The sequence below is a fragment of the Vanellus vanellus genome (assembly GCF_965231255.1).
Source record: "Vanellus vanellus genome assembly, chromosome: 11".
Taxonomy (NCBI): Eukaryota; Metazoa; Chordata; class Aves; order Charadriiformes; family Charadriidae; genus Vanellus; species Vanellus vanellus.
Genome location: NC_138916.1, coordinates 25,212,070 through 25,225,181, shown reverse-complemented (window position 1 = coordinate 25,225,181; position 13,112 = coordinate 25,212,070). Strand labels below are relative to the sequence as shown.

The 13,112-nt window shown below is 67.3% G+C and overlaps 2 protein-coding genes across 2 annotated transcripts; both read left to right on the top strand.

Moving 5' to 3' along the window:
• Positions 1-189: 189 nt before the first annotated feature.
• MAN2A2 (mannosidase alpha class 2A member 2) lies at positions 190-9,755 on the top strand. The gene is made up of 23 exons (XM_082488688.1): positions 190-230; positions 519-673; positions 861-1,115; positions 1,266-1,410; positions 1,529-1,700; positions 2,460-2,587; positions 2,727-2,900; positions 3,258-3,444; positions 3,531-3,708; positions 3,901-4,103; positions 4,477-4,659; positions 4,845-4,959; positions 5,145-5,212; positions 5,392-5,557; positions 5,998-6,234; positions 6,342-6,464; positions 6,564-6,678; positions 6,773-6,906; positions 7,014-7,155; positions 7,409-7,542; positions 8,288-8,482; positions 8,596-8,706; positions 9,129-9,755. Exons 2-23 carry the CDS (start codon positions 542-544, stop codon positions 9,279-9,281), a joined length of 3,450 nt encoding a protein of 1,149 aa, XP_082344814.1. The 5' UTR covers positions 190-230; positions 519-541; the 3' UTR covers positions 9,282-9,755.
• Positions 9,756-11,454: 1,699 nt separating this feature from the next.
• On the top strand, positions 11,455-12,801 carry LOC309676122 (protein shisa-like-1; the record flags this gene model as incomplete). The annotated part of the gene is made up of 3 exons (XM_082488603.1): positions 11,455-11,485; positions 12,200-12,413; positions 12,582-12,801. The coding sequence occupies 3 exons, from the start codon at positions 11,455-11,457 to the stop codon at positions 12,799-12,801; spliced, it is 465 nt and encodes a 154-aa protein (XP_082344729.1).
• Positions 12,802-13,112: the final 311 nt, after the last annotated feature.

Genomic DNA, 13,112 nt, shown 5'->3' with positions numbered 1-13,112 from the left:
GCTCCCCTCCCCGCGCCGGGCCGCGGCGCAGAGGCCCCGGGCTGCCGGGCTCGGTGGGGCCGCCGGGGCCCGGCCCGTCCCGTCCCGGCCCGCCCCGTCCCGTCCCGGCCCGTCCCGGCCCGGCCCGTCCCGTCCCCGCACCGGCCGGGCCCGAAGCGGCCCTGGGCCCCTGCCGCCCGCCGGCGCCGCTCCAGCCCGGGCTATAAATACCCGGCGCCGGATTAAGCGAAGTAGGACGCGGGGAGGGGGGCCCGAGGAGGAGGAGGAGGGGGGTGGGGGGTGGCGGCGGGGGGCAGGCCGGGCAGGTAGGCAAGGGGACGGGAGCAGCGGGCCGGGCTGCCCGGCCACAGGGCCCCCGGCAGGGCTCAGCCCCGGGCGAGGGCAGGAGGCGCCGTCCCGGCCTGTCCCATTCCGGTCCCGTGTCCTCCGGGCCTCCCGTCCTGCCCCCGGGCCCGTCCTCCGTCCCGGCCCCGCGGCTGCGCTGGCACCGGCACCAGCACTGCTCTGCCCCGGCGCAGGTCTGTCCCTGCGGCCCTCCGGGATGAAGCTGAAGAAGCAGGTGACAGTGTGTGGAGCTGCCATCTTCTGCGTGGCCGTCTTCTCCCTCTACTTGATGCTGGACAGGGTGCAGCATGACCCCACGCGCCACCAGAGCGGGGGCAACTTCCCCAGGGTGAGCGGCAGGGCTGTGGGGATGGGAGAGCGGGCAAGCGGGCCAGGGCTAGCGGGAGCCAGCTGGCACAGCCTGAGGCCGTTCGGTTGCCTGGGGCTTGTTCCCTGCTGCTGTCAGTGCATGCGGGGGCCGGGACCCACCTGCCAAAGGGCACCAGAGGCTCTCACCGCAGCGTCTCTGTCCCCAGAGCCAAATCTCGGTGCTGCAGAACCGCATCGAGCAGCTGGAGCAGCTGCTGGAGGAGAACCACGAGATCATCAGCCACATCAAGGACTCGGTGCTGGAGCTGACGGCCCACGCGGAGGGGCAGCCAGCACTGCCCCACCACACGCCCAATGGCTCCTGGGTGCTGCCCCCTGAGAGTCGCCCGAGCTTCCTCTCCGTCTCCCCACAGGACTGCCAGTTCGCCCTGGGGGGCAAGGGCCAGAGCCCAGACCTGCAGGTGAGGGGCCGGCGTCTCAGCCAGTAGCTCAGGGCCTATCTCTGCTAGCGTGGGGGGGTCTGTACCAGGGCGTCTGTGGGGTCCTGGTCCTACTGTGTTGGGGGTCTCTCAGTCTGGTGTCTGTCCTGAGCTCTGTCTCCCACCCGGCAGATGCTGGCTGTGTACTCCCTGCTGCCCTTTGACAATCAGGATGGCGGCGTGTGGAAGCAGGGCTTTGATATCACCTATGAGCCCAATGAGTGGGACACTGAGCCCCTGCAGGTGTTTGTGGTGCCGCACTCCCACAATGACCCCGGTGAGCAGCGGGTGAAGGCAGGCAGGAGAGGGGAAGGGCTAGATCAGTCTCTGCCGCCCCACACTGCTGGCGGGGAAGGGCTGGGCCCCATGCAGTGACCCCCCACGTGTGCTGGCAGGCTGGATCAAGACCTTTGACAAGTACTACTATGACCAGACGCAGCACATCCTCAACAGCATGGTGCTGAAGATGCAGGAGGACCCGCGCCGGCGCTTCATCTGGTCTGAGATCTCCTTCTTTTCCAAGTGGTGGGACAACATCAGTGCCCAGAAGCGGGCTGCGGTGCGGAGGTAGGGCTGCCTGCCTGGCCCTGCTGCCCGGCCCCATCCCTGCCCGGAGGCAGGGGGCTGCAGGAAGCTCCAGCTGGGAGCACGGGGTGCATGAGGGAAGGGCCCTGGGGAGACGAAGGCTGCCCTGGCTGTAGGGCTCCACACTGCTCACCGTGGGGTGCCCTGGCACTGCCAGCATCCTCTCAGTGCCACAAGATATCAAAACCACAGCAGTGTGGAGTGAGAGCCAGGGTGCTGCCAGCACTGGGGCCTCCACAGCGGGGGCCTGAGGGGCTGGGGGAGGCAGGTCTCGCCCTGCACCGCTCCCTGTGCTCACGGGGCTGGGAAACTCCTTCTCATCACTGTAACCGTGAGCGGTGCCGCAGAGCCTGAGTGGTGCCAGTGCCTCACAAGGTCCAGGGCACCCTCAGGGGGGTGGGAAACCTGGAGAGCAGCACTGTGGGGTGGGAAAGGGGCCCCTTGTCAGCCCCCCCGACCCGGGCTGGGGGTGGAGGGCAGAAGGAACATGGGCTGCAGGGCACAGTGGAAGGCGTTGGCCTGTGTGTGGGTGGGCTCTGGTTGGGGTCTCAGCCAGCCTGCTGTGGAGGGATGTCTGTCCGCGTGGGGACAGTGCAGGCAGTGGGGCACGGCAGCCAGGGGTTGTGGAGGCTGTGGGTGGGACCCAGGTGGCTCCAAGATGGGGGAGGCTCTGCCATGGACACAGGGCTCAACACAGGGCTCTGCCTGGACCTGGTCACATCTCGCGTGTCCCCCTTGCAGGCTGGTTGGCAATGGGCAGCTGGAGATGGTAACTGGTGGCTGGGTGATGCCTGATGAGGCCAATTCCCACTACTTTGCCATGATCGACCAGCTGATCGAGGGGCACCAGTGGCTGGAGAAGAACATTGGTGAGAGCTGGGCGGGATGCCGGGCAGGAGGGACAGAGTGAGGGCCTGCGCCATCGGGCATCCCCATCCCTGGCAGGAGCCTGCTCACGGGAGACACTGCCGGGCCCAGAGCAGGGCTGACGGGTCTCTGTGCCCCCAGGTGTGACGCCCCGGTCGGGCTGGGCTGTCGACCCCTTTGGACACAGCTCCACCATGCCCTACCTGCTGAAGCGCTCCAACCTGACGGGCATGCTCATCCAGCGCGTGCACTACGCCATCAAGAAGCACTTTGCTGCTACCCAGAACCTGGAGTTCATGTGGAGACAGACATGGGGTGAGGGGCTGCTGGGAGGTGACCGCAGAGGGGGCCTTGCCAGGGCGGGGGGCAACAGGGAATGGCTACCGACCACTTTGCTGTGCGGATGGTGAGCTGAGCAGCGGGAGGTGATGTCTCTGCCCTGCAGCAGTGTTGCCCTGTGGGACAGTCCCAGGGTGACTCCCCAACTGCCTCCATGCCCGGCACTCTGGGGGAGAGTGCTGTGCTCTCCAGGGTCCAAGCGTGTCCGAGCCTGTGTGCCAGGTCTGCTCTGCCCCAGCAGCCATCCCTGTGCCCATGTGCCCATGGGTGCCCCTGCTCGGGGATAAGCAAGGGAGAGCCATTGCTGGTGCTCATCTGTCCTTGGTCCCACAGATCCAGATGCCAGCACTGACATCTTCTGCCACATGATGCCCTTCTACAGCTACGATGTGCCCCACACCTGTGGGCCAGACCCCAAGATCTGCTGCCAGTTTGACTTCAAGCGCCTGCCGGGTGGCCGGATCAACTGCCCGTGGAAGGTGCCTCCTCGAGCCATCACCGATGCCAATGTGGCAGAGCGGTGAGTGCTGCCGGGGCAGGGGCAAGTGGCTCTGAGCCCCACGGCCCTGTCTGGGTGTCAGCCTCATGCCCTGCCCCCCCCGGCAGAGCCCAGCTGCTGCTGGACCAGTACCGCAAGAAGTCCAAGCTGTACCGCAGCAAGGTGCTGCTGGTGCCCCTGGGAGACGATTTCCGCTACGACAAGCCACAGGAGTGGGATGCCCAGTTCCTCAACTACCAGCGCATCTTCGACTTCCTCAACTCCCAGCCCAACCTGCACGTCCAGGTACGCACAGGGAGGTCCGGGCCGTGCAGCGGGCTCAGGGGAGCAGGACCCCACAGGCAGAGGTTGCGGGAAGGCCACCTGCAGTGCCCAGCTGGAGGGTGGACAGTGCTGGGAGGGGTGAGGGGGGCCTCCGGCCGCAGGAGCCACAGCAGCTCCCCATTGCACTCAGTGCTGCCCATGCCATCCCTGCAGGCGCAGTTTGGGACGCTCTCTGACTACTTTGATGCCCTATACAAGAAGATGGGCATTGTGCCGGGGATGAAGCCGCCTGGGTTCCCAGTGCTGACTGGGGATTTCTTCTCCTATGCGGACCGGGAGGATCACTACTGGACAGGCTACTACACCTCCCGGCCTTTCTACAAGAGCCTGGACCGGGTGCTGGAGGCCCACCTCCGGTGAGGGGAAGCGGGCTGGGCCCCGGGGCAGGGGTTGTGTGCAGGGGACATGGGCAAGGGTTGGCTGGGCAGCACCCGGGAGCCCCCCCGGCAGTCCCCCGGCCTGTGCCCGGCCACCAGTGCCCTGGGGGTGGCCCATGCACAGCCCAGGCAGTGCCAAGCCCTCGCCCAGCCCCAGGGCAGCGTGTGCCCCCCACCCTGATCAGGTGCCCCTGATGCCAGGCCCCTGTGCATGGAGCGCGCTGGCTGGGCGCTGTTGGTGCGAGGGCAGGCTGGGCTGGCTGCTCCTCCTCTGCCCTCTGCCCCGGCACTGCTCATCCCGGAGTGTTGGGGCACCGGAGCAGGGACCCTCGGTGACTCTGTCCCTGCACAGGGGGGCAGAGATCCTGTACAGCCTGGCGCTCGCCCACGCCCGCCACGCTGGCGCTGATGGCAAGTACCCGCTCTCCGACTACTCCCTGCTGAGCAACGCCCGCCGCAACCTGGGCCTCTTCCAGCACCACGACGCCATCACCGGCACCGCCAAGGAGGCTGTGGCAGTTGACTATGGAGTCCGGTGTGTGCAAGGGGCTGGGGTGCAGCCCTGGGGAGCCTGTCTCAGATCAGAGTTGGTGGGAATGGGGCTGGGAGCGTGGTTGGGTGTGGGGGTCCCATGGGGCCCCTCTCCTGGGGCAATGCTGGGGGAATGCTGGGACAGGATGGGGGGATAATCCCGGGTGCCCCACTCTGCCTGTGCCCCAGGCTGCTGCACTCCCTCACGAACCTCAAGCGCGTCATCATCAATGCTGCGCATTACCTTGTGCTGGGGGACAGGGACGCCTATCACCACGACCCTGCTGCACCCTTCCTCAGCACGGTGAGCAGCACCTCGCTCTGTGGCTCCCCAGATGCCCCATGCCTCCAGGGAGAACAGCCCTGTCTGCTGGCTCAGTGCTGGGTGGGGGCTCGGGGACAGAGCCCCAGCCTGTGCCGGTGTCCCTGGCCCCGGCCGGCAGCAGTGGTGGGCACACCCCGGCTCTGACTGCTCCTCTCTCTCCCCAGGATGACACGCGCCCCAACCAGGACTCCCTCCCAGAGAGAACAGTGGTCAAACTGGACACCTCACCCCGGTAAGGGATGGCTGCCTTGCTCTTGGGGCTTGTGGGGCCATGGTGGGGCGGTGAGGGGGGTACCTGGGGCTCTGTGAAGCAGTGGGTGGGTGCACGGGACCCATGGGTGTTGTGGGACATGGGGCACCCATGACGCCGTGGGGCTGGGGTGGCCATCCCTGTGTGACCCCACCCCACAGGTTCCTGGTGGTGTTCAACCCACTGGAGCAGGAGCGCCTGAGCATCGTGCAGGTGTTGGTGGACTCCCCACACGTGCGTGTGCTCTCCGAGGAGGGGCAGCCCCTGCCTTCCCAGCTCAGTGCACACTGGGGCTCTGCCACTGACATGGTGCCCGACGTCTACCAGGTACAGGGTGCCCCGGTGCCACTGCCCACCCCCATCCTCAGCCTGCACAGCCCATGCGTCCCAGCCTCCCGTTCTCACACACTGCTCCCATGGCTGGGAGACCCCATGAGCCCTCCTCTGTGACAAGTGTCCCCACACTACAACACAAGCTTCCACTGCTTGTGAATCCCCAGACCCCCATGGGCGTCCTCCCTCAGCAGAGGCCCAGAAGTGCCAAGCCGGGGTCTTTGCCCTGACGACAGGGCCAGGTTGGACAGGGCTTTGAGCAGCCTGGTCTGGTGGGAGGTGTCCCTTGCCCATGGCACGGGGGTTGGAACTGGATGACCTTTAAGGTCCCTTCCAGCCTAAACCATTCTGTGATTCTGTGACAGCCAGCGGGTCCCCACGTGCTGACTGCCCTTCTGTGGAGGGGCTGGCTCTGATCTCCATGCTGCCTGCAGGTGTCTGTCCTGGCTCGCCTGCCTGCGCTGGGGCTGCGTGTGCTGCAGCTGCACAAGTCCTTCAACGACCACGCCACTGTGAAGTCCTCCGTGCGCCTGTACCTGCACGGCCGGGATTTGCCTGTGCACAAGCAGGAGGCCATACCTGTGCACGTCTTCCCGGCCACCGCCGATGACTTCTGCCTGGAGAACCAGCACCTGCAGGCCTGCTTCTCGGGACGCTCAGGCCTGCTGCAGGCAAGCGCAGGGGTCTGACGGGTGGCGTGGGGGTGAAGAAGGGGAGGGGGACACATCACTGCCTCGTGCAAGGTGTGCTCACGGCTGTGCCGGCTGGCGCTGTGCAGAGCATCCGCCGAGCTGGGGAGGAGCGGGAGCAGAGGGTGAGCAGCGAGTTCCTCGTCTACGGCACCAGGACCTCCAAGGACAAAAGCGGAGCCTATCTCTTTCTGCCTGATGGCGAGGCCAAGGTACAGGGACAGCCTCCGAGAGCCAGGTGGCAGCTATACTTGTGGCCACATGACACTCCTGCAGGCAGCAGCCTCAGCACAGCCCTCCTTTGCCCACAGCCCTACACCCCCAAGGACCCCCCAGTAGTGCAGGTGACGGAAGGACCCCTCTTCTCAGAGGTCGCCAGCTACTACCAGCATGTCCAGACCATAGTGCGGCTTTACAATGTGCCAGGTGAGACAGTGTGAGGCTGTCCCGGGAAGGTCACAGTCCCGGGGGTGCTGAGCGATGTTGCCTGGGGGACCCAGCCCTCACTGCCTGCCTGCAGGGGTGGAGGGCCTGTCCCTGGATGTGTCTTGCCTGGTGGACATCCGTGACCACATCAACAAGGAGCTGGCCCTGCGCTTCAGCACTGATATCGAGAGCGATGACACCTTTTTCACAGACCTCAACGGTTACCAGGTATCCATCAGCCTGGGGAGGGACAGCAGCCACCCTTGGGGGGACAGTGTCCTGCCACCGGGTACCACTGGAGCCACCTGCAGCCACTGACCTCTGTCCCTTGGCAGATCCAGACCCGCAGGTACCAGCGGAAGCTGCCGCTGCAGGCCAACTTCTACCCCATGCCTGCCATGGCCTACATCCAGGACACGCAGAGCCGCCTGACGCTGCACACAGCCCAGGCCCTGGGGGTCTCCAGCCTCGGCAGTGGTGAGCCAGTCCTGCTGGGACCGTGGGGCTGTGCCTCAGGGAGCCTGCCGCAAAGCTGGGGCTGCCCACGGCGGGGGACGCTGGGGAGGAGGGTGCTGCAGGCTGGGCACAGGGTGCCCCGGTCCTGCTGTCTCCGAGGGCTCCCTGGTTGCCCCCAGTCCTGTGGGAGTGTTTCCACGCGTGGCAGCAGAGGGGCCATGTGGGGCGGCTGGCTGCTGTTAAAGCCCGGGATGCTGGGACCTCCTCTCTGCAGGCCAGCTGGAGGTCATCCTGGACCGGCGCCTCATGCAGGATGACAACCGGGGCCTGGGCCAAGGGCTGAAGGACAACAAGCGGACCTGCAATCGGTTCCGGCTCCTCCTGGAGCACCGCGCCACTGCCAACAAGGTTCGTGGGCTGTGAGGCTGCAGGATGGGGTCTGGGCAGGGTGCTGCTTGCCCGGAGAGCCCAGCCCTGCCTTGGGACAGAGCAGGGTGGAGGCGTCTGCAGGAAGCCATGTGTGCGACTGGATGCAGGGTGTCCTCCCCTGCTGCCCCGTGGTCCCCCTGGCCATCCTGCTGGCACTGCACAGTGCACCGGGACGGGCCTGGAGCAGGGGGTGTGTGGGGAGGGTGGGACCATGGAGTGGGGTCTGTCCTGCGGAGCCATGCCACCCTCGTAATCACGGTGTTTTCGTCCCGTCGCCTCACTGCTCTCTATGCATGTGCCATGTCACCCATTCAGAGCTCCAGCTTCTTTTCCAAACTGGCCTCCATGTTTAAAGCCTTGGGCTTCCCTGGCGCCAGGACTGGCAGCCCAGAGGTAATGGCCGGCCTGGCCGCACTGTCTCCCTGTCTCGTGCACTAGCTGCTAGCGACTAGCCTAGCCAGGCCCTGTAGCAGACCCGTAGTCTGACCATCGGCCAGCCAGGTCCGTGCATGCTGCCCGCCCGGCGGCTGCCCTCCCTGTCCGGGCACTGGGGAGGGGGGTCAGCCTCGGCGGGAGTCGCTCTGGGTGCCCTGTGCTGGCGGGCGCCTGTTCTCTGAGCGCTGCTGGAGGGGCTGCAAGGAGCGGGAGGCCCCATGGCCCTGTCTGGGCTCTGCCTGGCCCTGCCGCTGCCCTGGCCTGCACTGACCCCTGTGCTCTTTGGCAGGTGCAGGATGGCCGCCCCATCAGCTTCCCCTCCCTGCTGAGCCACATCACCTCCATGCACCTGAATGCCGAGGCCCTGGTCATGCCCGTGGCCCAGGAGAAGCCAGCCCCGCCAGTCCTGCGCTCCTTCGTGCCCCTTTCCACCACCCTCCCCTGCGACTTTCACATCCTTAACCTGCGGATGCTGCAGGCAGAGGTGAGCTGTGGGCTGTGAGCAGGGCGGGCACGGCCTGGGGAAGCAGGGCTGTCATGGGGGGTCTGGCACCCGCTGTCCCCAGTGTTGCATGTCACACCCTGGCTCCCTGGCAGGATGACTCCCTTCCCTCGGCTGAGGCGGCCCTGATTCTGCACCGCAAAGGCTTTGACTGCAGCCTGGAGGCCAAGAACCTGGGCTTTAATTGCACCACCAGCCAGGGCAAGGTAAGACCGACAGTGCTGCCACCTCCACCTGCCACCGGGTCAGAGACAGGCTGTGGCCCCCGGCACATCTGGCACCAGGCTTTCCTCCTGTGCTCATGCCAAGCCAGGATGGAGGCTGGAGGGGGCCCCCAGGTCCCCCAGCACCAGTGTCCCAGAACTGGTGGCTGGTCAAGAGTGGCACAGTGCAGTGCACAGCCCTGCTCTGCCCCTTGCCCAGGCAAAGCTGGAGGATGATGGTTTGTGAGGAAGGGGGTCTGGAGCTTTCCACGAGCCCCACATCCCCCAACGAGGAGGGGTTGGGTCAGCATGGTGCTCTGGGTGCTGCGGAGAGCCTGGGAACTGGCTGCTGGCCCATGCACGGTGCTGCTCTGCCACGCACCATGTCCCGCTCATCCAGGCCACTCGTCCTTCTCTCTCCCTAGCTGGCCCTGGGCAGCCTGTTCCAGGGGCTGGAGCTGGGCTCCCTGCAGCCCACCTCGCTGACCTTGATGTACCCGCTGGGCACGGCCTCCAACAGCACCAACATCCGCCTGGATCCCATGGAAATCGCCACTTTCCGCATCCGCCTGGGGTAGCGTCTCCCGGAGCAGGAGAGGAGCAGACTGGCTGGGCAGCGTGGGAGCAGTCGCTGAGCCCAGCAGCAGCAGCACAGCCTGGGAGAGGCTGGGCCAGGAGCCCGTGGCAGGCAGGCGGGCGCTGGGCAGGAGGTGCCAGACTTGCAAAGGCTGCTGCCTTCTAATTTATTAGTCCTGTGTTCTCAGAGAGATTTCAGAAGCGAACTGCAGAGGCTGCCGGACGCTGCCTGGGTGTAGAGGGCACGGGCCGGGCACTGCTCTGAGCAGAGCACAGCTGGCAGGGGCCGCTGCCGGCAGGATGGGCACAGCTGCCCTGCTGCATTCGCTCAGTTGCCCCGGGAGGGTGCCCACCCTGGTGTTTTGGGGGCAGGGGCCTGCCAGGAGCCTGGTGGGGTTGGGGCAGCTGGCTGGGGAGATGATGTGGACTGGAGACTGAGCTCGCCTGGAGCTTGTAGGAAACAAGAGGCTGTTTCAAAGGGCCTCGGTCTGTGTCTGGTTTGTGGTTCTCCCACTGGTCGCGTGGGGGAGTTGGAATGGTGCTCCACAGGGCAGCACCCTGAGGCAGCAGGCGGGCAGGCTGGCAGCAGTGGCCAGGGCCAGTCTGGTAGTGGCAGGCGGGCTGTGGGCTGCCGGGGCTGTGCCACGCTCTGCTTCATGGGGTCCCTGCGCTGCTGATGCTCCTGGGGCTGAGCCTGGCATGGGGCTCCGGGCACATGTGAGAGGCCAGTGGCATGACTAGACCCAACCATGCCTGGGGGCAGGCAGCGCCTGGTGCCAGCAGGAGCACAGGGGACAGGGCGCAGACCAAACTTAGGCAGCTCCCTGTGCAGGTGGCAAACGTGGGTTAAGCGTGGGAATGGCCCTTCCCAAATTCAGTGTTTTCAGCCACCTTTTTGGTGTGAGCCTGGCAGCTTGATCTGATGGGGCTGCTGGTGGTGGAGGGGCAGGTGCTGACAGTCACTGGGGACCCACATGCGCCGCAGGAAGGGGGCGAGCGGGGAGGGGATGGGGGGCTGTAGCCTGCTGCAGCACCCTCACATGCACCCCTGTGCTGCTGGGGCGAGCGCCCGGCGCAGCAGCCTCCTGGGCCCGGGGGTGCCGGCTGCTGTCAGTGCTGAAACGCCTGCAGCTGCCGAGGGAGCTGGACCCTGCTGCTGTGCACCCGGTCATGGGGCACTGCTGTGGGGTACTGCCATGGGGCGCTGCCGGCCATGCCCAGCTGTCCAGAGCAGGCTGAGACGGAGTGGTGTGAAGCCCTCAGCCGGTGGCGATGCTCTAGCACACGAGGAGGAGCATGGCTGGCTGGTCCGCAGTGCCCCAGGGACTGCGGGAAGCCGTGTCGCCAGGAGCATCCTTCTGGTTGCTGTGGGGATCACAGGGGCTGCCGCGCTCCCTTGGCCCCACTGGGGCTAATTACTGGGAAGGGGTGCTGTCAGAGAGGGCCGCAGGGAGGGCCAGCGAGGATATGGTGCTGGCTGAGCTCTGTCTCGGTTTCCTGCCACAGCCCCGAGAATGGGCAGAGTGTGTGGAGCCAGCACGGAACAGCCCTGGCGGCGCAGACCCTCGCACTGCCCTGGCACAGGGCAGGGCAGGACCTCAGGCCTGGGCTGCAAGCACGCTGCGGGGCTGTGCTGGGGAGCGGGGAACCTGAGCTGGCACAGCGTGCCACCGGCAGCTCCGCCGGAGCCTGGCTAATGGCGTGGCTGGCGGGGGGCCAGGCTCCTGGCACAGGGTGCACTGCCACCGGGGTTGGGCTGCTGAGGGGCTGCAGCACAGCCTGCCCACCACAGCCCCAGGGCCAGGCGCTCGCCCTGCACCCCAGCCTGGCCTGCGGCCCTCGCCCATGACACCGGGATCCCCAGGTGGGCTCAGGTGCCCAACCAGGGCCCACAGACCCTGCGGCCGGTGCCCACTGCAGGGTGGGGAAGGTGCCTCCCGTCCTTCTCGGGGCACTTGGCCCCCGAGAAGCTCATTAGCGATGCTCCCGCCTCCCGCCCTGGTCCCTGTGGAGCGGGCAGCGAGTGCAGGAGGCTCTAATGGCTCCAAGCGGCTCTTGATGGGCCGCAATGGAGGCGGGAGCAGGAGGGGCTGTGGTTTCTGCCTCCGCCAGAGCCAGAGCTGCCTCTGCCCAGGGAAGATGCTGGGTGGGCTCCTGCTCCGGCTGCTCCTCGCTATGGCTCTGTGCCCCGGCCTCCTCGGAACAGGTACAGCACTTCTCTTGCCCCTGCTGCTCCCTGAGCCCGTCCTTCCCATCCTTGATGGGGCCTTGTCCCTTGAGGGCTGCTCCCTGATGGCCTGTGATGGAGGCTGGGGGGTCTGGGCCGGGTGGCAGTCGTCTGCATCGGGGATGGTGGCGCAGGCATGGTGGTGCAGGGGCTGGTCCCACTGCAGTACATCTGTGGGGTGAGGAGTGCTGTGCCTGTGGGGTGATGGGGAACGGGAGGAGGGAGATCGGGGTTTTCCCCTCCCCTCTGCCGCCATCACGCTCCTCGCCTGTGTTTGCCCTTGCTGTGGCCATGGTGAGTGCTGGAGGTCATGGCACACATGGGGCCTGGGCCACCAGCAGGCAGCACCGGGTGGGGACTGTGCTCAGCCAGTGCTGCCGGTGGGGCTGGAGCCCAGCTGCAACCTGAGCCACCCCGAGGGACGAGCTGGGGGCTTTTGTGCCATGGCAGCGATGCCCCACAGGGCCATGGTGCTTCCAGCCCAGCCCAGCCCTGCTGGGGCTGGGGAAGGCTGCGCTCTGCAGTGTCCCTGCGAGGGCCACCTCGCTGGAGCTGGCAGCCCATCCCACTGGCACTGCGCCAGCTGCCGGCACCCCGACTCCCCTTGACGCAGGAGCGTGTGCCCCATTCACGGGCTTTGCGGCAGCGGGGGCTGAGCCCCAGCGCTCACCAAGTGCCCACTCCTCACCGCAGTCTCGGTGCAGAACCTGCATCTCTGCGAGGGCTACACCGGCCCTGATGGCCGCTACCACCCCGGCTTCTACTGCCCACGGCTGACTGACTCTGCCAGCCACCGCTACTGCTGCCGCCCCAGCCCGCTCGCCCTCAAGTCCTGCTGCTCCCAGCTGGCGGTGGAGGCCCTCACCGGGGTGAATCTCTCCAGCCTGGCCAGCCCGGGTCTCCTCCGGTGAGCTGTGCTGCAGCGTGGCCATGGTGCTGGGGGGAGGTGGGAGGGGGCGGCAGGGGCTCCGGGCACGGCCCTGGGGCCTGGCGTGGTGTCACCCCTGGGGCCCAAAGCACAGGGGGTACGGTGGGGGCCATGGCTGCCCCCTCCTGAGGTGCCCCCCCTCCGCAGGAACCCGCTGGCGCTGCCCTTCGTGGGGCTCTATGGGCTCTTCATCATCCTCCTCATGGCCGTTGACCTCATCCACTTCTACCGGACCCGGCGCTGCCGTCTCAGCCGCCTCCTGCCCCGCGCCTGGTGCCCGCCCTGCCGCCACCCGGCGGGGCCCCGGCCCCGCTCCCGGCTGCCCCCCGGTGCCCCCGGCCCGACGCCCCCCGGCCGGGTGTGCTGAGGGGGGGCAGCGGGCGGGGGGGGGGGCGGGGGGGCGGGGGGTTGTCCCTGCGTGGGGGTGCAGCGGGGCACGGGGGGGTGGGGGGTGTCACACGGGGACGACACACGGGGACGCGCGCACACGAGGTCGCAAGTGGCCGGTACCGGCCCCGCCGGGGCGCGTGGCGGCGCTGCAGGGCCCCTTCCGCCCCGCCCCCCTCACGTGACACGGGCGGTGGCGTCGGGGTTCCCGGGGCGATGGGCGGTGACGTCACGGGCGCGGCGAGAGAGGCGCGATGGAGGAGGCGGTGAGCGAGCGAGCGGCCGCGGCCG

What these genes read in the sequence shown, in the direction of transcription:
- MAN2A2 (XM_082488688.1), top strand. Translation starts at nt 542, where the DNA reads ATGAAGCTGAAGAAGCAGGTGACAGTGTGTGGAGCTGCCATCTTCTGC. An exon ending in AAACTGGACACCTCACCCCG is followed by an intron (nt 5,213 to 5,391) that starts GTAAGGGATGGC and finishes CCCACCCCACAG; the next exon opens with GTTCCTGGTGGTGTTCAACC. An exon ending in CAGACCTCAACGGTTACCAG is followed by an intron (nt 6,907 to 7,013) that starts GTATCCATCAGC and finishes GTCCCTTGGCAG; the next exon opens with ATCCAGACCCGCAGGTACCA.